The sequence below is a fragment of the Phoxinus phoxinus genome (assembly GCF_949152265.1).
Source record: "Phoxinus phoxinus genome assembly, chromosome: 1".
Taxonomy (NCBI): Eukaryota; Metazoa; Chordata; class Actinopteri; order Cypriniformes; family Leuciscidae; genus Phoxinus; species Phoxinus phoxinus.
Genome location: NC_136876.1, coordinates 46372506 through 46392480, shown reverse-complemented (window position 1 = coordinate 46392480; position 19975 = coordinate 46372506). Strand labels below are relative to the sequence as shown.

The following is a 19975-nucleotide window of genomic DNA, read 5'->3' as shown; positions in this document are numbered from 1 at the left end:
CAAACATCGTTCAACTGCATAATTCTATATCATGTCTATAACCAATATATGCAATTATTATGCTTTGTAGCAAATGCTTCAGAATGCAGCAGAAGACTATTGGTCAATATGCAATACTGATTGAAACTCATCCTGATAGCAATCAATATTAGAAGTGTTTGAAAATTAAGAACATATCTTATGTAAAGTTCTCAGAACCCCCCCTTAAAAAAAATATGTTCGTCCAATCATTGCATTCGGATTCAGACTTGGATTTATGCTTTTCCATGTCAACACTAATAACGGCGAAATTAATCTACATCAGTCAGATGGTACAACTAGAGCACTGTAAGTGGTTTACGTTCATTATCGCTGTAATGTTATGTGTTTTGAGACAAGAGGCAACTTAACAGTCTATCGTCTCGTGACACTTTGCAGACTCTGCTTTGTGGATTCATGCGTTTTGAAGGAGGCATGGCTTTGAAGGGTGGGATATTACGCGTTCAAACCTAGCTTGCTATTGCTAGCCTCTTTGAAACTGTTTTGCGTGTGTTTGGGTCTTGGGTAGGGGGTCTTGGGTAGGGGGTCTTGGGTAGGGGGTCTTGGGTAGGGGGTCTTGGGTAGGGGGTCTGGGGAAGGGGGTCTGGGGTAGGGGGTCTGGGGTAGGGGGTCTGGGGTAGGGGGTCTGGGGTAGGGGGTCTGGGGTAGGGGGTCTGGGGTAGGGGGTCTGGGGTAGGGGGTCTGGGGTAGGGGGTCTGGGGTAGGGGGTCTGGGGTAGGGGGTCTGGGGTAGGGGGTCTTCGGGAATTCTGCTGCATGCTTCACTGGTGGTTTTGGAAGTTCGGCTGCAGGCTTCACTGGAGGCTTCGGGAATTCGGCTGCAGGCTTCGGGAATTCGGCTACAGGCTTCACTGGAGGCTTCGGGAATTCAGCTACAGGCTTCACTGGAGGTTTTGGACGTTCGGCTGCAGGCTTCACTGGAGGCTTCGGGGGTTGGGCTGCAGGCTTCACTGGAGGCTTTGGGTGTTCGGCTGCAGGCTTCACCGGAGGTTCAGCTGCAGGCTGCTCTGGCAGTTCATCGGAAGGCTCCGGCAGTTCAGTGGAAGGCTCCGGCCCATGCTCCAGAAGTTCGACGGAAGGCTCGGGCAGTTCAGTGGAAGGCTCCGGCCCATGCTCCGGCAGTTCGACGGAAGGCTCTGGCCCATGCTCCGGCAGTTCGTCGGAAGGCTCCGGTTCAGGCTCAGGCAGTTCGTCGGAAGGCTCCGGTTCAGGCTCAGGCAGTTCGACGGAAGGCTCCGGTTCAGGCTCAGGCAGTTCGACGGAAGGCTCCGGTTCAGGCTCAGGCAGTTCGACGGAAGGTTCCGGTTCAGGCTCAGGCAGTTCAACGGAAGGCTTCACTGGAGGCTTCACTGGAGGCTTCTGAGGTTCGGCTGGAGGCTTCACTGGAGGCTTCTGAGGTTCGGTTGCAGGCTTCACTGGAGGCTTCTGAGGTTCGGCTGCAGGCTTCACTGGAGGCTTCACTGGAGGCTTCTGAGGTTCGGCTGCAGGCTTCACTGGGGGCTGCTGGGGTTCGGCTGCAGGCTTCACTGGGGGCTGCTGGGGTTCGGCTGCAGGCTTTGGGGGTCCGGCTGCAGGCTTCACTGGAGGCTTCAGAGGTCCGGCTGCAGGCTTCACTGGAGGCTTCTGGGGTTCGGCTGCAGGCTTCGGGGAGCCGGCTGCAGGCTTCACTGGAGGCTTCGGAGGTCCGGCTGCAGGCTTCACTGGATGGATACAGATAGTCAACTTTAGTCAGTCCATTTACCGGCATTCAGTCTCAGATACAGCACAAAACCCAAATAGCAAGTTTTACTCTTTTTAAATTTTAATCATCATCTGTCAATTTTGTAAAGCCACTCTGTGCTTGAAACCATGCTATTGGCTGAATACTTTTTACATTGAGAAAGATTTATTAGAAAACAAGACAAACGGAAATAACGAGGAAGCTGACCCAAACACTAATATAATAACATAACAAATACCTGCAAATGGAGCCATACACTGATGTCCACATCCATTGCTGCAGCATTTCTCATTGTTCGGACAGTCACTGTCATAGTAACAAAACTCGGTACACATTCCTCCTCCAAAATTTGTGCTTGGACACTCTCCTGGCTTTGCTGTTATGCAGACACATGACAGAAACCACATCACTGAATACTGAATGTCTCATTCACTGTATGAAAAACAATGTTGTCATAAGATGATAGTAGGAGGTTTTACCGGAATATTCAGTCTATATACTTCATAGTTTCACGTTTAGTTCAATGCGTTGCTTGCGGTTTCTTTGCAATTATTTGTGAAACTTACTAGCAATTTCTGAGTGAAAACATTTTTTCAGTGTTTTTGGAAGACAGATAGCCTCCATCGTTAATTCAAACTCACTGAAAACAGGCGGCACACACGCGGGCCCACAGGGAAATTGACAGCATTTGTGTCCTCCAGAGCAGTCTCTATCAGAAGTGCATCCTCGACGGGACGGCTCGACCGTCAGCGTCGCCGGACACTGACCGGACACTACAGAATAGGATTCAAGAGGATCATTAGGGTAGACCAGGAAGTGCTGTAATAGTTTGATTCAGCTTTAGAAATGTGTCTCAAACTTTGAACTGAAGCAGATAAATGTGTGAATATTGCAAAGTAGCTTAGAAATCTACCATTTTCACTAAACTGCATCAATCAGTTTCAAAGACTGAGAGTGCCGTTACAACCTACCCCACTATAGTAGAGTGAGTAATAGTGCAATGCTGATAGAAAACATGGACATCAGTTAATTATGTTGTATACACATTTACTGGTGTACATCTTCACAAATTATGCCATCCCCATGACCACCCTAATTAATCTTTTAGGCATTTTAGTAGGCTACTCAACAGAAAACAAAGCAAACATAGGAACGCACTACATATACACAACGCAGAGTTATCGGTTAGAATTACCTCCCAATATTATATTGTAGGCTTATGAAGTTGTTAAACGAAAAAACTTTAGGCAAAAGTTTAAACTCTGGATTGATAACCATCTGGTAACAATTTTGTAGCCACTAATGTTCTTGTTTTAGATTAAACAAAAATGCCTATATTAGTGATTATATGGGTTTTACTTGCACAATGAAAAAATGCATAAACTTATGACAGTTTGCATATTTATACTTAGCTTATTATCAAAACTAAACCAACATACAAAGTTGAAATTCCACTTGACGTCTGTATTGTACTTTTGTAAGCCTACGTGCTGAGCTGTGTCGAAATTCAAACTTTGTTAGGCACTTTATTTATGCACTTCTTCGGGCTGTGTAATGAAGCTAAAAGAACTTCTCACCTACGACTCCAGCGTCTGTTGTGAGCAAACATGCAGACAGACACAATAAAACAGCACTAAACGAGCAGTACACTCGAGCGGTCATCCTCTCGACCTGCAATCTCTCAAAACAGAAGATGTGCTGAATTTGTGAGTCAGGAGGGGCGGACAGCCAGGAACACAAAACTACAAAGAAAAACCCTGTTGCTGCATCAAAATATCAGCCGAGTCCCACAACAAATAACTCCAACCCTAATGAAATTCACCTGCCTGTAGCTTTCTAATATAGCCTAATCTTGAAGACCTTGATTAGCTTGTTCAGGTGTGTTTGATTAGGGTTGGATGTCGTAATAATTACCGTAATTAGGAGATGATTGAGCGTTTTATGGCAACACTATCAACGTCCAATGAATCTGTCAGGTGGTAAAGCGATCACGTGGTACAAGTCGGAGTTCTACCACAAGTTACAAGTTGTAATTATGACTAAACTCCTACACCTAAACTCTCCAGGAAATGGATATCTACTGGAGGCTGGCATAAATCTGCATTGAACATCAAGAGACACAGCACAGACAGAGGGCCATGTCTAGAATTTGAATCTGAATTTTTCAATTGCTGATTGATTTGCGATGCAAATCCATGCAAGTAATTATGAATGAAAACAATGTTTCCAGCCACTATAGTGAATACACAGCCATGGTTATATAAAAAACAATTTAATGATGGATGGTTTCATATGGATTACATAATCAGAGAATAGTTGTTCACTCAAGCTTTCTATAGACATATTTCTCATCGTGACTGAGGCAAGTAGCCTATAGAGTTTTGGTTCATTTCTGTGACGCGCTCCAGTTCATCCGATTTTAGAAGAATTCGTAGCCCCACTCGGGCCAAAATACGCATTTATAAACTTCAATATCTCATGCAAAACAATCACAAAACGCTTTGTGACATTTTGAAAAGCCGTGCATGGATCAAGACCACTGGAAATAGGATCGTAACTTAAACCCATCCCCCCCTGCAAATCGCAACCTGGGTGTGAGCGATGTAATGTTTAGGGGGCCTACTGTACCTTTAGAAATTGTTTTTCTTCACGAATTATGAGGTTTTATGGTTTAATCACGGTCAGATTTTTTCCTAGATTCTACAGTAAATGTATTGTTTGACCTCACTATTCAAGGAATAGACACATTTTCTATATTACGTAATAAACTCGCACTTCTATCAATTAAGTGGGTAGAACAAATCTTGATATGTAAAGTCTCAGTCTCTGTGGTTTTAAGAGATTTCAACCCTTGGGTCGTTCAGAGGTTCTTAAGAAGGTGGTCTGTTTTAGATCTTTGTCTTGGGATCAAACAACTTCTGCCGTCATCTTGGTCGGGCTCGAGCTGTGCCATCTCTGAACCAATCAGTCTTTTTTTCAAACTACTTAACGTTGACAACGTTCTTCCTTTAGCTAGCCTCATCTCTTTGAAGCGTGCATGGCCATAAAGTACTTAGCTGTATACATAAAATCATCCCAAAACAATTCTTGACGGACGTATAATCAAACATCGTTCAACTACATAATTCTATATCATGTCTACAACCAATATATGCGATTATTATGCTTTGTAGCAAATGCTTCAGAATGCAGCAGAAGACTATTGGTCAATAGGCAATACTGATTGAAACTCTTCACATCCTGATAGCAATCAATATTAGAAGTGTTTGAAAATTAAGAACATACCTTCTGTAAAGTTCTCAGAACCACCCCCTAAAAAAAATATGTTCGTCCAATCATTGCATTCGGATTCAGACTTGGATTTATGCTTTTCCATGTCAACACTAATAACGGCGAAATTAATCTACATCAGTCAGATGGTACAACTAGAGCACTGTAAGTGGTTTACGTTCATTATCGCTGTAATGTTATGTGTTTTGAGACAAGAGGCAACTTAACAGTCTATCGTCTCGTGACACTTTGCAGACTCTGCTTTGTGGATTCATGCGTTTTGAAGGAGGCATGGCTTTGAAGGGTGGGATATTACACGTTTAAACCTAGCTTGCTATTGCTAGCCTCTTTGAAACTGTTTTGCGTGTGTTTGGGTCTTGGGTAGGGGGTCTTGGGTAGGGGGTCTTGGGTAGGGGGTCTTGGGTAGGGGGTCTTGGGTAGGGGGTCTTGGGTAGGGGGTCTTGGGTAGGGGGTCTTGGGTAGGGGGTCTTGGGCATTCCTAAAGCACGAATTCCAATGACCCATTATGTGAGAACAGCCAAACTAACACTGGCATACCAAAAACACCAACTTTGTTTTCCCACTTAAAAAAAGAAAAAAGAGGAAGTAGTCTTAAAAGTCTGAGATTTATTTGGTTATAACAGGGCAAATATACCATACATCCAATGGTTAAATCAGCACAGTTACCTGCATGCATAGCCACATTACTTATGGCCAGGACATTGGCCATAAGGGTGAGTTTGGTGACAGTTTTCAGCACACACTGGAGGCTTGGGCAATTCAGCTGCAGGCCTCACTGGAGGCTTGGGCAATTCAGCTGCAGGCCTCACTGGAGGCTTGGGCAATTCAGCTGCAGGCCTCACTGGAGGTTTTGGGAATTCGGCTGCAGGCTTCACTGGAGGCTTCGGGAATTCAGCTACAGGCTTCACTGGAGGCTTCGGGAATTCGGCTGCAGGCTTCACTGGTGGTTTTGGAAGTTCGGCTGCAGGCTTCACTGGAGGCTTCGGGAATTCGGCTGCAGGCTTCGGGAATTCGGCTACAGGCTTCACTGGAGGCTTCGGGAATTCAGCTACAGGCTTCACTGGAGGCTTCGGGAATTCGGCTGCAGGCTTCACTGGAGGCTTCGGGGGTTGGGCTGCAGGCTTCACTGGAGGCTTCGGGAGTTGGGCTGCAGGCTTCACTGGAGGCTTTGGGTGTTCGGCTGCAGGCTTCACCGGAGGTTCAGCTGCAGGCTGCTCTGGCAGTTCATCGGAAGGCTCCGGCAGTTCAGTGGAAGGCTCCGGCCCATGCTCCAGAAGTTCGACGGAAGGCTCGGGCAGTTCAGTGGAAGGCTCCGGCCCATGCTCCGGCAGTTCGACGGAAGGCTCTGGCCCATGCTCCGGCAGTTCGTCGGAAGGCTCCGGTTCAGGCTCAGGCAGTTCGTCGGAAGGCTCCGGTTCAGGCTCAGGCAGTTCGACGGAAGGCTCCGGTTCAGGCTCAGGCAGTTCGACGGAAGGCTCCGGTTCAGGCTCAGGCAGTTCGACGGAAGGTTCCGGTTCAGGCTCAGGCAGTTCAACGGAAGGCTTCACTGGAGGCTTCACTGGAGGCTTCTGAGGTTCGGCTGGAGGCTTCACTGGAGGCTTCTGAGGTTCGGTTGCAGGCTTCACTGGAGGCTTCTGAGGTTCGGCTGCAGGCTTCACTGGAGGCTTCACTGGAGGCTTCTGAGGTTCGGCTGCAGGCTTCACTGGGGGCTGCTGGGGTTCGGCTGCAGGCTTCACTGGGGGCTGCTGGGGTTCGGCTGCAGGCTTTGGGGGTCCGGCTGCAGGCTTCACTGGAGGCTTCAGAGGTCCGGCTGCAGGCTTCACTGGAGGCTTCTGGGGTTCGGCTGCAGGCTTCGGGGAGCCGGCTGCAGGCTTCACTGGAGGCTTCGGAGGTCCGGCTGCAGGCTTCACTGGATGGATACAGATAGTCAACTTTAGTCAGTCCATTTACCGGCATTCAGTCTCAGATACAGCACAAAACCCAAATAGCAAGTTTTACTCTTTTTAAATTTTAATCATCATCTGTCAATTTTGTAAAGCCACTCTGTGCTTGAAACCATGCTATTGGCTGAATACTTTTTACATTGAGAAAGATTTATTAGAAAACAAGACAAACGGAAATAACGAGGAAGCTGACCCAAACACTAATATAATAACATAACAAATACCTGCAAATGGAGCCATACACTGATGTCCACATCCATTGCTGCAGCATTTCTCATTGTTCGGACAGTCACTGTCATAGTAACAAAACTCGGTACACATTCCTCCTCCAAAATTTGTGCTTGGACACTCTCCTGGCTTTGCTGTTATGCAGACACATGACAGAAACCACATCACTGAATACTGAATGTCTCATTCACTGTATGAAAAACAATGTTGTCATAAGATGATAGTAGGAGGTTTTACCGGAATATTCAGTCTATATACTTCATAGTTTCACGTTTAGTTCAATGCGTTGCTTGCGGTTTCTTTGCAATTATTTGTGAAACTTACTAGCAATTTCTGAGTGAAAACATTTTTTCAGTGTTTTTGGAAGACAGATAGCCTCCATCGTTAATTCAAACTCACTGAAAACAGGCGGCACACACGCGGGCCCACAGGGAAATTGACAGCATTTGTGTCCTCCAGAGCAGTCTCTATCAGAAGTGCATCCTCGACGGGACGGCTCGACCGTCAGCGTCGCCGGACACTGACCGGACACTACAGAATAGGATTCAAGAGGATCATTAGGGTAGACCAGGAAGTGCTGTAATAGTTTGATTCAGCTTTAGAAATGTGTCTCAAACTTTGAACTGAAGCAGATAAATGTGTGAATATTGCAAAGTAGCTTAGAAATCTACCATTTTCACTAAACTGCATCAATCAGTTTCAAAGACTGAGAGTGCCGTTACAACCTACCCCACTATAGTAGAGTGAGTAATAGTGCAATGCTGATAGAAAACATGGACATCAGTTAATTATGTTGTATACACATTTACTGGTGTACATCTTCACAAATTATGCCATCCCCATGACCACCCTAATTAATCTTTTAGGCATTTTAGTAGGCTACTCAACAGAAAACAAAGCAAACATAGGAACGCACTACATATACACAACGCAGAGTTATCGGTTAGAATTACCTCCCAATATTATATTGTAGGCTTATGAAGTTGTTAAACGAAAAAACTTTAGGCAAAAGTTTAAACTCTGGATTGATAACCATCTGGTAACAATTTTGTAGCCACTAATGTTCTTGTTTTAGATTAAACAAAAATGCCTATATTAGTGATTATATGGGTTTTACTTGCACAATGAAAAAATGCATAAACTTATGACAGTTTGCATATTTATACTTAGCTTATTATCAAAACTAAACCAACATACAAAGTTGAAATTCCACTTGACGTCTGTATTGTACTTTTGTAAGCCTACGTGCTGAGCTGTGTCGAAATTCAAACTTTGTTAGGCACTTTATTTATGCACTTCTTCGGGCTGTGTAATGAAGCTAAAAGAACTTCTCACCTACGACTCCAGCGTCTGTTGTGAGCAAACATGCAGACAGACACAATAAAACAGCACTAAACGAGCAGTACACTCGAGCGGTCATCCTCTCGACCTGCAATCTCTCAAAACAGAAGATGTGCTGAATTTGTGAGTCAGGAGGGGCGGACAGCCAGGAACACAAAACTACAAAGAAAAACCCTGTTGCTGCATCAAAATATCAGCCGAGTCCCACAACAAATAACTCCAACCCTAATGAAATTCACCTGCCTGTAGCTTTCTAATATAGCCTAATCTTGAAGACCTTGATTAGCTTGTTCAGGTGTGTTTGATTAGGGTTGGATGTCGTAATAATTACCGTAATTAGGAGATGATTGAGCGTTTTATGGCAACACTATCAACGTCCAATGAATCTGTCAGGTGGTAAAGCGATCACGTGGTACAAGTCGGAGTTCTACCACAAGTTACAAGTTGTAATTATGACTAAACTCCTACACCTAAACTCTCCAGGAAATGGATATCTACTGGAGGCTGGCATAAATCTGCATTGAACATCAAGAGACACAGCACAGACAGAGGGCCATGTCTAGAATTTGAATCTGAATTTTTCAATTGCTGATTGATTTGCGATGCAAATCCATGCAAGTAATTATGAATGAAAACAATGTTTCCAGCCACTATAGTGAATACACAGCCATGGTTATATAAAAAACAATTTAATGATGGATGGTTTCATATGGATTACATAATCAGAGAATAGTTGTTCACTCAAGCTTTCTATAGACATATTTCTCATCGTGACTGAGGCAAGTAGCCTATAGAGTTTTGGTTCATTTCTGTGACGCGCTCCAGTTCATCCGATTTTAGAAGAATTCGTAGCCCCACTCGGGCCAAAATACGCATTTATAAACTTCAATATCTCATGCAAAACAATCACAAAACGCTTTGTGACATTTTGAAAAGCCGTGCATGGATCAAGACCACTGGAAATAGGATCGTAACTTAAACCCATCCCCCCCTGCAAATCGCAACCTGGGTGTGAGCGATGTAATGTTTAGGGGGCCTACTGTACCTTTAGAAATTGTTTTTCTTCACGAATTATGAGGTTTTATGGTTTAATCACGGTCAGATTTTTTCCTAGATTCTACAGTAAATGTATTGTTTGACCTCACTATTCAAGGAATAGACACATTTTCTATATTACGTAATAAACTCGCACTTCTATCAATTAAGTGGGTAGAACAAATCTTGATATGTAAAGTCTCAGTCTCTGTGGTTTTAAGAGATTTCAACCCTTGGGTCGTTCAGAGGTTCTTAAGAAGGTGGTCTGTTTTAGATCTTTGTCTTGGGATCAAACAACTTCTGCCGTCATCTTGGTCGGGCTCGAGCTGTGCCATCTCTGAACCAATCAGTCTTTTTTTCAAACTACTTAACGTTGACAACGTTCTTCCTTTAGCTAGCCTCATCTCTTTGAAGCGTGCATGGCCATAAAGTACTTAGCTGTATACATAAAATCATCCCAAAACAATTCTTGACGGACGTATAATCAAACATCGTTCAACTACATAATTCTATATCATGTCTACAACCAATATATGCGATTATTATGCTTTGTAGCAAATGCTTCAGAATGCAGCAGAAGACTATTGGTCAATAGGCAATACTGATTGAAACTCTTCACATCCTGATAGCAATCAATATTAGAAGTGTTTGAAAATTAAGAACATACCTTCTGTAAAGTTCTCAGAACCACCCCCTAAAAAAAATATGTTCGTCCAATCATTGCATTCGGATTCAGACTTGGATTTATGCTTTTCCATGTCAACACTAATAACGGCGAAATTAATCTACATCAGTCAGATGGTACAACTAGAGCACTGTAAGTGGTTTACGTTCATTATCGCTGTAATGTTATGTGTTTTGAGACAAGAGGCAACTTAACAGTCTATCGTCTCGTGACACTTTGCAGACTCTGCTTTGTGGATTCATGCGTTTTGAAGGAGGCATGGCTTTGAAGGGTGGGATATTACACGTTCAAACCTAGCTTGCTATTGCTAGCCTCTTTGAAACTGTTTTGCGTGTGTTTGGGTCTTGGGTAGGGGGTCTTGGGTAGGGGGTCTTGGGTAGGGGGTCTTGGGTAGGGGGTCTTGGGTAGGGGGTCTTGGGTAGGGGGTCTTGGGTAGGGGGTCTTGGGTAGGGGGTCTTGGGCATTCCTAAAGCACGAATTCCAATGACCCATTATGTGAGAACAGCCAAACTAACACTGGCATACCAAAAACACCAACTTTGTTTTCCCACTTAAAAAAAGAAAAAAGAGGAAGTAGTCTTAAAAGTCTGAGATTTATTTGGTTATAACAGGGCAAATATACCATACATCCAATGGTTAAATCAGCACAGTTACCTGCATGCATAGCCACATTACTTATGGCCAGGACATTGGCCATAAGGGTGAGTTTGGTGACAGTTTTCAGCACACACTGGAGGCTTGGGCAATTCAGCTGCAGGCCTCACTGGAGGCTTGGGCAATTCAGCTGCAGGCCTCACTGGAGGCTTGGGCAATTCAGCTGCAGGCCTCACTGGAGGTTTTGGGAATTCGGCTGCAGGCTTCACTGGAGGCTTCGGGAATTCAGCTACAGGCTTCACTGGAGGCTTCGGGAATTCGGCTGCAGGCTTCACTGGTGGTTTTGGAAGTTCGGCTGCAGGCTTCACTGGAGGCTTCGGGAATTCGGCTGCAGGCTTCGGGAATTCGGCTACAGGCTTCACTGGAGGCTTCGGGAATTCAGCTACAGGCTTCACTGGAGGCTTCGGGAATTCGGCTGCAGGCTTCACTGGAGGCTTCGGGGGTTGGGCTGCAGGCTTCACTGGAGGCTTCGGGAGTTGGGCTGCAGGCTTCACTGGAGGCTTTGGGTGTTCGGCTGCAGGCTTCACCGGAGGTTCAGCTGCAGGCTGCTCTGGCAGTTCATCGGAAGGCTCCGGCAGTTCAGTGGAAGGCTCCGGCCCATGCTCCAGAAGTTCGACGGAAGGCTCGGGCAGTTCAGTGGAAGGCTCCGGCCCATGCTCCGGCAGTTCGACGGAAGGCTCTGGCCCATGCTCCGGCAGTTCGTCGGAAGGCTCCGGTTCAGGCTCAGGCAGTTCGTCGGAAGGCTCCGGTTCAGGCTCAGGCAGTTCGACGGAAGGCTCCGGTTCAGGCTCAGGCAGTTCGACGGAAGGCTCCGGTTCAGGCTCAGGCAGTTCGACGGAAGGTTCCGGTTCAGGCTCAGGCAGTTCAACGGAAGGCTTCACTGGAGGCTTCACTGGAGGCTTCTGAGGTTCGGCTGGAGGCTTCACTGGAGGCTTCTGAGGTTCGGTTGCAGGCTTCACTGGAGGCTTCTGAGGTTCGGCTGCAGGCTTCACTGGAGGCTTCACTGGAGGCTTCTGAGGTTCGGCTGCAGGCTTCACTGGGGGCTGCTGGGGTTCGGCTGCAGGCTTCACTGGGGGCTGCTGGGGTTCGGCTGCAGGCTTTGGGGGTCCGGCTGCAGGCTTCACTGGAGGCTTCAGAGGTCCGGCTGCAGGCTTCACTGGAGGCTTCTGGGGTTCGGCTGCAGGCTTCGGGGAGCCGGCTGCAGGCTTCACTGGAGGCTTCGGAGGTCCGGCTGCAGGCTTCACTGGATGGATACAGATAGTCAACTTTAGTCAGTCCATTTACCGGCATTCAGTCTCAGATACAGCACAAAACCCAAATAGCAAGTTTTACTCTTTTTAAATTTTAATCATCATCTGTCAATTTTGTAAAGCCACTCTGTGCTTGAAACCATGCTATTGGCTGAATACTTTTTACATTGAGAAAGATTTATTAGAAAACAAGACAAACGGAAATAACGAGGAAGCTGACCCAAACACTAATATAATAACATAACAAATACCTGCAAATGGAGCCATACACTGATGTCCACATCCATTGCTGCAGCATTTCTCATTGTTCGGACAGTCACTGTCATAGTAACAAAACTCGGTACACATTCCTCCTCCAAAATTTGTGCTTGGACACTCTCCTGGCTTTGCTGTTATGCAGACACATGACAGAAACCACATCACTGAATACTGAATGTCTCATTCACTGTATGAAAAACAATGTTGTCATAAGATGATAGTAGGAGGTTTTACCGGAATATTCAGTCTATATACTTCATAGTTTCACGTTTAGTTCAATGCGTTGCTTGCGGTTTCTTTGCAATTATTTGTGAAACTTACTAGCAATTTCTGAGTGAAAACATTTTTTCAGTGTTTTTGGAAGACAGATAGCCTCCATCGTTAATTCAAACTCACTGAAAACAGGCGGCACACACGCGGGCCCACAGGGAAATTGACAGCATTTGTGTCCTCCAGAGCAGTCTCTATCAGAAGTGCATCCTCGACGGGACGGCTCGACCGTCAGCGTCGCCGGACACTGACCGGACACTACAGAATAGGATTCAAGAGGATCATTAGGGTAGACCAGGAAGTGCTGTAATAGTTTGATTCAGCTTTAGAAATGTGTCTCAAACTTTGAACTGAAGCAGATAAATGTGTGAATATTGCAAAGTAGCTTAGAAATCTACCATTTTCACTAAACTGCATCAATCAGTTTCAAAGACTGAGAGTGCCGTTACAACCTACCCCACTATAGTAGAGTGAGTAATAGTGCAATGCTGATAGAAAACATGGACATCAGTTAATTATGTTGTATACACATTTACTGGTGTACATCTTCACAAATTATGCCATCCCCATGACCACCCTAATTAATCTTTTAGGCATTTTAGTAGGCTACTCAACAGAAAACAAAGCAAACATAGGAACGCACTACATATACACAACGCAGAGTTATCGGTTAGAATTACCTCCCAATATTATATTGTAGGCTTATGAAGTTGTTAAACGAAAAAACTTTAGGCAAAAGTTTAAACTCTGGATTGATAACCATCTGGTAACAATTTTGTAGCCACTAATGTTCTTGTTTTAGATTAAACAAAAATGCCTATATTAGTGATTATATGGGTTTTACTTGCACAATGAAAAAATGCATAAACTTATGACAGTTTGCATATTTATACTTAGCTTATTATCAAAACTAAACCAACATACAAAGTTGAAATTCCACTTGACGTCTGTATTGTACTTTTGTAAGCCTACGTGCTGAGCTGTGTCGAAATTCAAACTTTGTTAGGCACTTTATTTATGCACTTCTTCGGGCTGTGTAATGAAGCTAAAAGAACTTCTCACCTACGACTCCAGCGTCTGTTGTGAGCAAACATGCAGACAGACACAATAAAACAGCACTAAACGAGCAGTACACTCGAGCGGTCATCCTCTCGACCTGCAATCTCTCAAAACAGAAGATGTGCTGAATTTGTGAGTCAGGAGGGGCGGACAGCCAGGAACACAAAACTACAAAGAAAAACCCTGTTGCTGCATCAAAATATCAGCCGAGTCCCACAACAAATAACTCCAACCCTAATGAAATTCACCTGCCTGTAGCTTTCTAATATAGCCTAATCTTGAAGACCTTGATTAGCTTGTTCAGGTGTGTTTGATTAGGGTTGGATGTCGTAATAATTACCGTAATTAGGAGATGATTGAGCGTTTTATGGCAACACTATCAACGTCCAATGAATCTGTCAGGTGGTAAAGCGATCACGTGGTACAAGTCGGAGTTCTACCACAAGTTACAAGTTGTAATTATGACTAAACTCCTACACCTAAACTCTCCAGGAAATGGATATCTACTGGAGGCTGGCATAAATCTGCATTGAACATCAAGAGACACAGCACAGACAGAGGGCCATGTCTAGAATTTGAATCTGAATTTTTCAATTGCTGATTGATTTGCGATGCAAATCCATGCAAGTAATTATGAATGAAAACAATGTTTCCAGCCACTATAGTGAATACACAGCCATGGTTATATAAAAAACAATTTAATGATGGATGGTTTCATATGGATTACATAATCAGAGAATAGTTGTTCACTCAAGCTTTCTATAGACATATTTCTCATCGTGACTGAGGCAAGTAGCCTATAGAGTTTTGGTTCATTTCTGTGACGCGCTCCAGTTCATCCGATTTTAGAAGAATTCGTAGCCCCACTCGGGCCAAAATACGCATTTATAAACTTCAATATCTCATGCAAAACAATCACAAAACGCTTTGTGACATTTTGAAAAGCCGTGCATGGATCAAGACCACTGGAAATAGGATCGTAACTTAAACCCATCCCCCCCTGCAAATCGCAACCTGGGTGTGAGCGATGTAATGTTTAGGGGGCCTACTGTACCTTTAGAAATTGTTTTTCTTCACGAATTATGAGGTTTTATGGTTTAATCACGGTCAGATTTTTTCCTAGATTCTACAGTAAATGTATTGTTTGACCTCACTATTCAAGGAATAGACACATTTTCTATATTACGTAATAAACTCGCACTTCTATCAATTAAGTGGGTAGAACAAATCTTGATATGTAAAGTCTCAGTCTCTGTGGTTTTAAGAGATTTCAACCCTTGGGTCGTTCAGAGGTTCTTAAGAAGGTGGTCTGTTTTAGATCTTTGTCTTGGGATCAAACAACTTCTGCCGTCATCTTGGTCGGGCTCGAGCTGTGCCATCTCTGAACCAATCAGTCTTTTTTTCAAACTACTTAACGTTGACAACGTTCTTCCTTTAGCTAGGCTCATCTCTTTGAAGCGTGCATGGCCATAAAGTACTTAGCTGTATACATAAAATCATCCCAAAACAATTCTTGACGGACGTATAATCAAACATCGTTCAACTACATAATTCTATATCATGTCTACAACCAATATATGCGATTATTATGCTTTGTAGCAAATGCTTCAGAATGCAGCAGAAGACTATTGGTCAATAGGCAATACTGATTGAAACTCTTCACATCCTGATAGCAATCAATATTAGAAGTGTTTGAAAATTAAGAACATACCTTCTGTAAAGTTCTCAGAACCACCCCCTAAAAAAAATATGTTCGTCCAATCATTGCATTCGGATTCAGACTTGGATTTATGCTTTTCCATGTCAACACTAATAACGGCGAAATTAATCTACATCAGTCAGATGGTACAACTAGAGCACTGTAAGTGGTTTACGTTCATTATCGCTGTAATGTTATGTGTTTTGAGACAAGAGGCAACTTAACAGTCTATCGTCTCGTGACACTTTGCAGACTCTGCTTTGTGGATTCATGCGTTTTGAAGGAGGCATGGCTTTGAAGGGTGGGATATTACACGTTCAAACCTAGCTTGCTATTGCTAGCCTCTTTGAAACTGTTTTGCGTGTGTTTGGGTCTTGGGTAGGGGGTCTTGGGTAGGGGGTCTTGGGTAGGGGGTCTTGGGTAGGGGGTCTTGGGTAGGGGGTCTTGGGTAGGGGGTCTTGGGTAGGGGGTCTTGGGCATTCCTAAAGCACGAATTCCAATGACCCATTATGTGAGAACAGCCAAACTAACACTGGCATACCAAAAACACCAACTTTGTTTTCCCACTTAAAAAAAGAAAAGAGGAAGTAGTCTTAAAAGTCTGAGATTTATTTGGTTATAACAGGGCAAATATACCATACATCCAATGGTTAAATCAGCACAGTTACCTGCATGCATAGCCACATTACTTATGGCCAGGACATTGGCCATAAGGGTGAGTTTGGTGACAGTTTTCAGCACACACTGGAGGCTTGGGCAATTCAGCTGCAGGCCTCACTGGAGGCTTGGGCAATTCAGCTGCAGGCCTCACTGGAGGCTTGGGCAATTCAGCTGCAGGCCTCACTGGAGGTTTTGGGAATTCGGCTGCAGGCTTCACTGGAGGCTTCGGGAATTCAGCTACAGGCTTCACTGGAGGCTTCGGGAATTCGGCTGCAGGCTTCACTGGTGGTTTTGGAAGTTCGGCTGCAGGCTTCACTGGAGGCTTCGGGAATTCGGCTGCAGGCTTCGGGAATTCGGCTACAGGCTTCACTGGAGGCTTCGGGAATTCAGCTACAGGCTTCACTGGAGGCTTCGGGAATTCGGCTGCAGGCTTCACTGGAGGCTTCGGGGGTTGGGCTGCAGGCTTCACTGGAGGCTTCGGGAGTTGGGCTGCAGGCTTCACTGGAGGCTTTGGGTGTTCGGCTGCAGGCTTCACCGGAGGTTCAGCTGCAGGCTGCTCTGGCAGTTCATCGGAAGGCTCCGGCAGTTCAGTGGAAGGCTCCGGCCCATGCTCCAGAAGTTCGACGGAAGGCTCGGGCAGTTCAGTGGAAGGCTCCGGCCCATGCTCCGGCAGTTCGACGGAAGGCTCTGGCCCATGCTCCGGCAGTTCGTCGGAAGGCTCCGGTTCAGGCTCAGGCAGTTCGTCGGAAGGCTCCGGTTCAGGCTCAGGCAGTTCGACGGAAGGCTCCGGTTCAGGCTCAGGCAGTTCGACGGAAGGCTCCGGTTCAGGCTCAGGCAGTTCGACGGAAGGTTCCGGTTCAGGCTCAGGCAGTTCAACGGAAGGCTTCACTGGAGGCTTCACTGGAGGCTTCTGAGGTTCGGCTGGAGGCTTCACTGGAGGCTTCTGAGGTTCGGTTGCAGGCTTCACTGGAGGCTTCTGAGGTTCGGCTGCAGGCTTCACTGGAGGCTTCACTGGAGGCTTCTGAGGTTCGGCTGCAGGCTTCACTGGGGGCTGCTGGGGTTCGGCTGCAGGCTTCACTGGGGGCTGCTGGGGTTCGGCTGCAGGCTTTGGGGGTCCGGCTGCAGGCTTCACTGGAGGCTTCAGAGGTCCGGCTGCAGGCTTCACTGGAGGCTTCTGGGGTTCGGCTGCAGGCTTCGGGGAGCCGGCTGCAGGCTTCACTGGAGGCTTCGGAGGTCCGGCTGCAGGCTTCACTGGATGGATACAGATAGTCAACTTTAGTCAGTCCATTTACCGGCATTCAGTCTCAGATACAGCACAAAACCCAAATAGCAAGTTTTACTCTTTTTAAATTTTAATCATCATCTGTCAATTTTGTAAAGCCACTCTGTGCTTGAAACCATGCTATTGGCTGAATACTTTTTACATTGAGAAAGATTTATTAGAAAACAAGACAAACGGAAATAACGAGGAAGCTGACCCAAACACTAATATAATAACATAACAAATACCTGCAAATGGAGCCATACACTGATGTCCACATCCATTGCTGCAGCATTTCTCATTGTTCGGACAGTCACTGTCATAGTAACAAAACTCGGTACACATTCCTCCTCCAAAATTTGTGCTTGGACACTCTCCTGGCTTTGCTGTTATGCAGACACATGACAGAAACCACATCACTGAATACTGAATGTCTCATTCACTGTATGAAAAACAATGTTGTCATAAGATGATAGTAGGAGGTTTTACCGGAATATTCAGTCTATATACTTCATAGTTTCACGTTTAGTTCAATGCGTTGCTTGCGGTTTCTTTGCAATTATTTGTGAAACTTACTAGCAATTTCTGAGTGAAAACATTTTTTCAGTGTTTTTGGAAGACAGATAGCCTCCATCGTTAATTCAAACTCACTGAAAACAGGCGGCACACACGCGGGCCCACAGGGAAATTGACAGCATTTGTGTCCTCCAGAGCAGTCTCTATCAGAAGTGCATCCTCGACGGGACGGCTCGACCGTCAGCGTCGCCGGACACTGACCGGACACTACAGAATAGGATTCAAGAGGATCATTAGGGTAGACCAGGAAGTGCTGTAATAGTTTGATTCAGCTTTAGAAATGTGTCTCAAACTTTGAACTGAAGCAGATAAATGTGTGAATATTGCAAAGTAGCTTAGAAATCTACCATTTTCACTAAACTGCATCAATCAGTTTCAAAGACTGAGAGTGCCGTTACAACCTACCCCACTATAGTAGAGTGAGTAATAGTGCAATGCTGATAGAAAACATGGACATCAGTTAATTATGTTGTATACACATTTACTGGTGTACATCTTCACAAATTATGCCATCCCCATGACCACCCTAATTAATCTTTTAGGCATTTTAGTAGGCTACTCAACAGAAAACAAAGCAAACATAGGAACGCACTACATATACACAACGCAGAGTTATCGGTTAGAATTACCTCCCAATATTATATTGTAGGCTTATGAAGTTGTTAAACGAAAAAACTTTAGGCAAAAGTTTAAACTCTGGATTGATAACCATCTGGTAACAATTTTGTAGCCACTAATGTTCTTGTTTTAGATTAAACAAAAATGCCTATATTAGTGATTATATGGGTTTTACTTGCACAATGAAAAAATGCATAAACTTATGACAGTTTGCATATTTATACTTAGCTTATTATCAAAACTAAACCAACATACAAAGTTGAAATTCCACTTGACGTCTGTATTGTACTTTTGTAAGCCTACGTGCTGAGCTGTGTCGAAATTCAAACTTTGTTAGGCACTTTATTTATGCACTTCTTCGGGCTGTGTAATGAAGCTAAAAGAACTTCTCACCTACGACTCCAGCGTCTGTTGTGAGCAAACATGCAGACAGACACAATAAAACAGCACTAAACGAGCAGTACACTCGAGCGGTCATCCTCTCGACCTGCAATCTCTCAAAACAGAAGATGTGCTGAATTTGTGAGTCAGGAGGGGCGGACAGCCAGGAACACAAAACTACAAAGAAAAACCCTGTTGCTGCATCAAAATATCAGCCGAGTCCCACAACAAATAACTCCAACCCTAATGAAATTCACCTGCCTGTAGCTTTCTAATATAGCCTAATCTTGAAGACCTTGATTAGCTTGTTCAGGTGTGTTTGATTAGGGTTGGATGTCGTAATAATTACCGTAATTAGGAGATGATTGAGCGTTTTATGGCAACACTATCAACGTCCAATGAATCTGTCAGGTGGTAAAGCGATCACGTGGTACAAGTCGGAGTTCTACCACAAGTTACAAGTTGTAATTATGACTAAACTCCTACACCTAAACTCTCCAGGAAATGGATATCTACTGGAGGCTGGCATAAATCTGCATTGAACATCAAGAGACACAGCACAGACAGAGGGCCATGTCTAGAATTTGAATCTGAATTTTTCAATTGCTGATTGATTTGCGATGCAAATCCATGCAAGTAATTATGAATGAAAACAATGTTTCCAGCCACTATAGTGAATACACAGCCATGGTTATATAAAAAACAATTTAATGATGGATGGTTTCATATGGATTACATAATCAGAGAATAGTTGTTCACTCAAGCTTTCTATAGACATATTTCTCATCGTGACTGAGGCAAGTAGCCTATAGAGTTTTGGTTCATTTCTGTGACGCGCTCCAGTTCATCCGATTTTAGAAGAATTCGTAGCCCCACTCGGGCCAAAATACGCATTTATAAACTTCAATATCTCATGCAAAACAATCACAAAACGCTTTGTGACATTTTGAAAAGCCGTGCATGGATCAAGACCACTGGAAATAGGATCGTAACTTAAACCCATCCCCC

General features: G+C 44.7%; 4 protein-coding genes across 19 annotated transcripts; all 4 read right to left on the bottom strand.

Moving 5' to 3' along the window:
- Nucleotides 1-237: 237 nt before the first annotated feature.
- LOC307002712 (uncharacterized protein) lies at nt 238-3571 on the bottom strand. The gene is made up of 4 exons (XM_079620590.1): nt 3336-3571; nt 2400-2531; nt 1997-2134; nt 238-1738 (listed from the first exon to the last, which is right to left on the bottom strand). Exons 1-4 carry the CDS (start codon nt 3418-3420, stop codon nt 489-491), a joined length of 1605 nt encoding a protein of 534 aa, XP_079476716.1. The 5' UTR covers nt 3421-3571; the 3' UTR covers nt 238-488.
- A 2054-nt stretch (nt 3572-5625) lies between these two features.
- Nucleotides 5626-9026, bottom strand: LOC306999176 (uncharacterized protein). 6 transcript variants are annotated; one of them, XM_079613665.1, is made up of 5 exons: nt 8556-8899; nt 7620-7751; nt 7217-7354; nt 6243-6958; nt 5635-6182 (listed from the first exon to the last, which is right to left on the bottom strand). In XM_079613665.1, the coding sequence occupies exons 1-5, from the start codon at nt 8638-8640 to the stop codon at nt 5733-5735; spliced, it is 1521 nt and encodes a 506-aa protein (XP_079469791.1). In that variant the 5' UTR covers nt 8641-8899; the 3' UTR covers nt 5635-5732. The 6 variants fall into 6 exon arrangements, with proteins under 6 accessions (XP_079469790.1, XP_079469791.1, XP_079469793.1 ...); XM_079613667.1 differs by having other exon boundaries at nt 5637-6182; nt 6243-6871; nt 8556-8806; XM_079613668.1 differs by having other exon boundaries at nt 5637-5857; nt 5925-6958; nt 8556-8792.
- A 1819-nt stretch (nt 9027-10845) lies between these two features.
- On the bottom strand, nt 10846-14246 carry LOC306998464 (uncharacterized protein). Of its 6 annotated transcripts, none has more exons than XM_079612565.1 (5): nt 13776-14119; nt 12840-12971; nt 12437-12574; nt 11463-12178; nt 10855-11402 (listed from the first exon to the last, which is right to left on the bottom strand). In XM_079612565.1, the coding sequence occupies exons 1-5, from the start codon at nt 13858-13860 to the stop codon at nt 10953-10955; spliced, it is 1521 nt and encodes a 506-aa protein (XP_079468691.1). In that variant the 5' UTR covers nt 13861-14119; the 3' UTR covers nt 10855-10952. The 6 variants fall into 6 exon arrangements, with proteins under 6 accessions (XP_079468690.1, XP_079468691.1, XP_079468693.1 ...); XM_079612567.1 differs by having other exon boundaries at nt 10857-11402; nt 11463-12091; nt 13776-14026; XM_079612568.1 differs by having other exon boundaries at nt 10857-11077; nt 11145-12178; nt 13776-14012.
- A 1699-nt stretch (nt 14247-15945) lies between these two features.
- LOC307005233 (uncharacterized protein) lies at nt 15946-19450 on the bottom strand. 6 transcript variants are annotated; one of them, XM_079625153.1, is made up of 5 exons: nt 18980-19323; nt 18044-18175; nt 17641-17778; nt 16667-17382; nt 16021-16606 (listed from the first exon to the last, which is right to left on the bottom strand). In XM_079625153.1, exons 1-5 carry the CDS (start codon nt 19062-19064, stop codon nt 16157-16159), a joined length of 1521 nt encoding a protein of 506 aa, XP_079481279.1. In that variant the 5' UTR covers nt 19065-19323; the 3' UTR covers nt 16021-16156. The 6 variants fall into 6 exon arrangements, with proteins under 6 accessions (XP_079481278.1, XP_079481279.1, XP_079481281.1 ...); XM_079625155.1 differs by having other exon boundaries at nt 16061-16606; nt 16667-17295; nt 18980-19230; XM_079625156.1 differs by having other exon boundaries at nt 16061-16281; nt 16349-17382; nt 18980-19216.
- Nucleotides 19451-19975: the final 525 nt, after the last annotated feature.

What these genes read in the sequence shown, in the direction of transcription:
- LOC307002712 (XM_079620590.1), bottom strand. Translation starts at nt 3,420, where the DNA reads ATGACCGCTCGAGTGTACTGCTCGTTTAGTGCTGTTTTATTGTGTCTG. An exon ending in AACAGACGCTGGAGTCGTAG is followed by an intron (nt 2,532 to 3,335) that starts GTGAGAAGTTCT and finishes CCTATTCTGTAG; the next exon opens with TGTCCGGTCAGTGTCCGGCG. An exon ending in GTGTGTGCCGCCTGTTTTCA is followed by an intron (nt 2,135 to 2,399) that starts GTGAGTTTGAAT and finishes TCTGCATAACAG; the next exon opens with CAAAGCCAGGAGAGTGTCCA.
- LOC306999176 (XM_079613664.1), bottom strand. Translation starts at nt 8,640, where the DNA reads ATGACCGCTCGAGTGTACTGCTCGTTTAGTGCTGTTTTATTGTGTCTG. An exon ending in GTGTGTGCCGCCTGTTTTCA is followed by an intron (nt 7,355 to 7,619) that starts GTGAGTTTGAAT and finishes TCTGCATAACAG; the next exon opens with CAAAGCCAGGAGAGTGTCCA. An exon ending in GTGTATGGCTCCATTTGCAG is followed by an intron (nt 6,959 to 7,216) that starts GTATTTGTTATG and finishes GTATCCATCCAG; the next exon opens with TGAAGCCTGCAGCCGGACCT.
- LOC306998464 (XM_079612564.1), bottom strand. Translation starts at nt 13,860, where the DNA reads ATGACCGCTCGAGTGTACTGCTCGTTTAGTGCTGTTTTATTGTGTCTG. An exon ending in GTGTGTGCCGCCTGTTTTCA is followed by an intron (nt 12,575 to 12,839) that starts GTGAGTTTGAAT and finishes TCTGCATAACAG; the next exon opens with CAAAGCCAGGAGAGTGTCCA. An exon ending in GTGTATGGCTCCATTTGCAG is followed by an intron (nt 12,179 to 12,436) that starts GTATTTGTTATG and finishes GTATCCATCCAG; the next exon opens with TGAAGCCTGCAGCCGGACCT.
- LOC307005233 (XM_079625152.1), bottom strand. Translation starts at nt 19,064, where the DNA reads ATGACCGCTCGAGTGTACTGCTCGTTTAGTGCTGTTTTATTGTGTCTG. An exon ending in GTGTGTGCCGCCTGTTTTCA is followed by an intron (nt 17,779 to 18,043) that starts GTGAGTTTGAAT and finishes TCTGCATAACAG; the next exon opens with CAAAGCCAGGAGAGTGTCCA. An exon ending in GTGTATGGCTCCATTTGCAG is followed by an intron (nt 17,383 to 17,640) that starts GTATTTGTTATG and finishes GTATCCATCCAG; the next exon opens with TGAAGCCTGCAGCCGGACCT.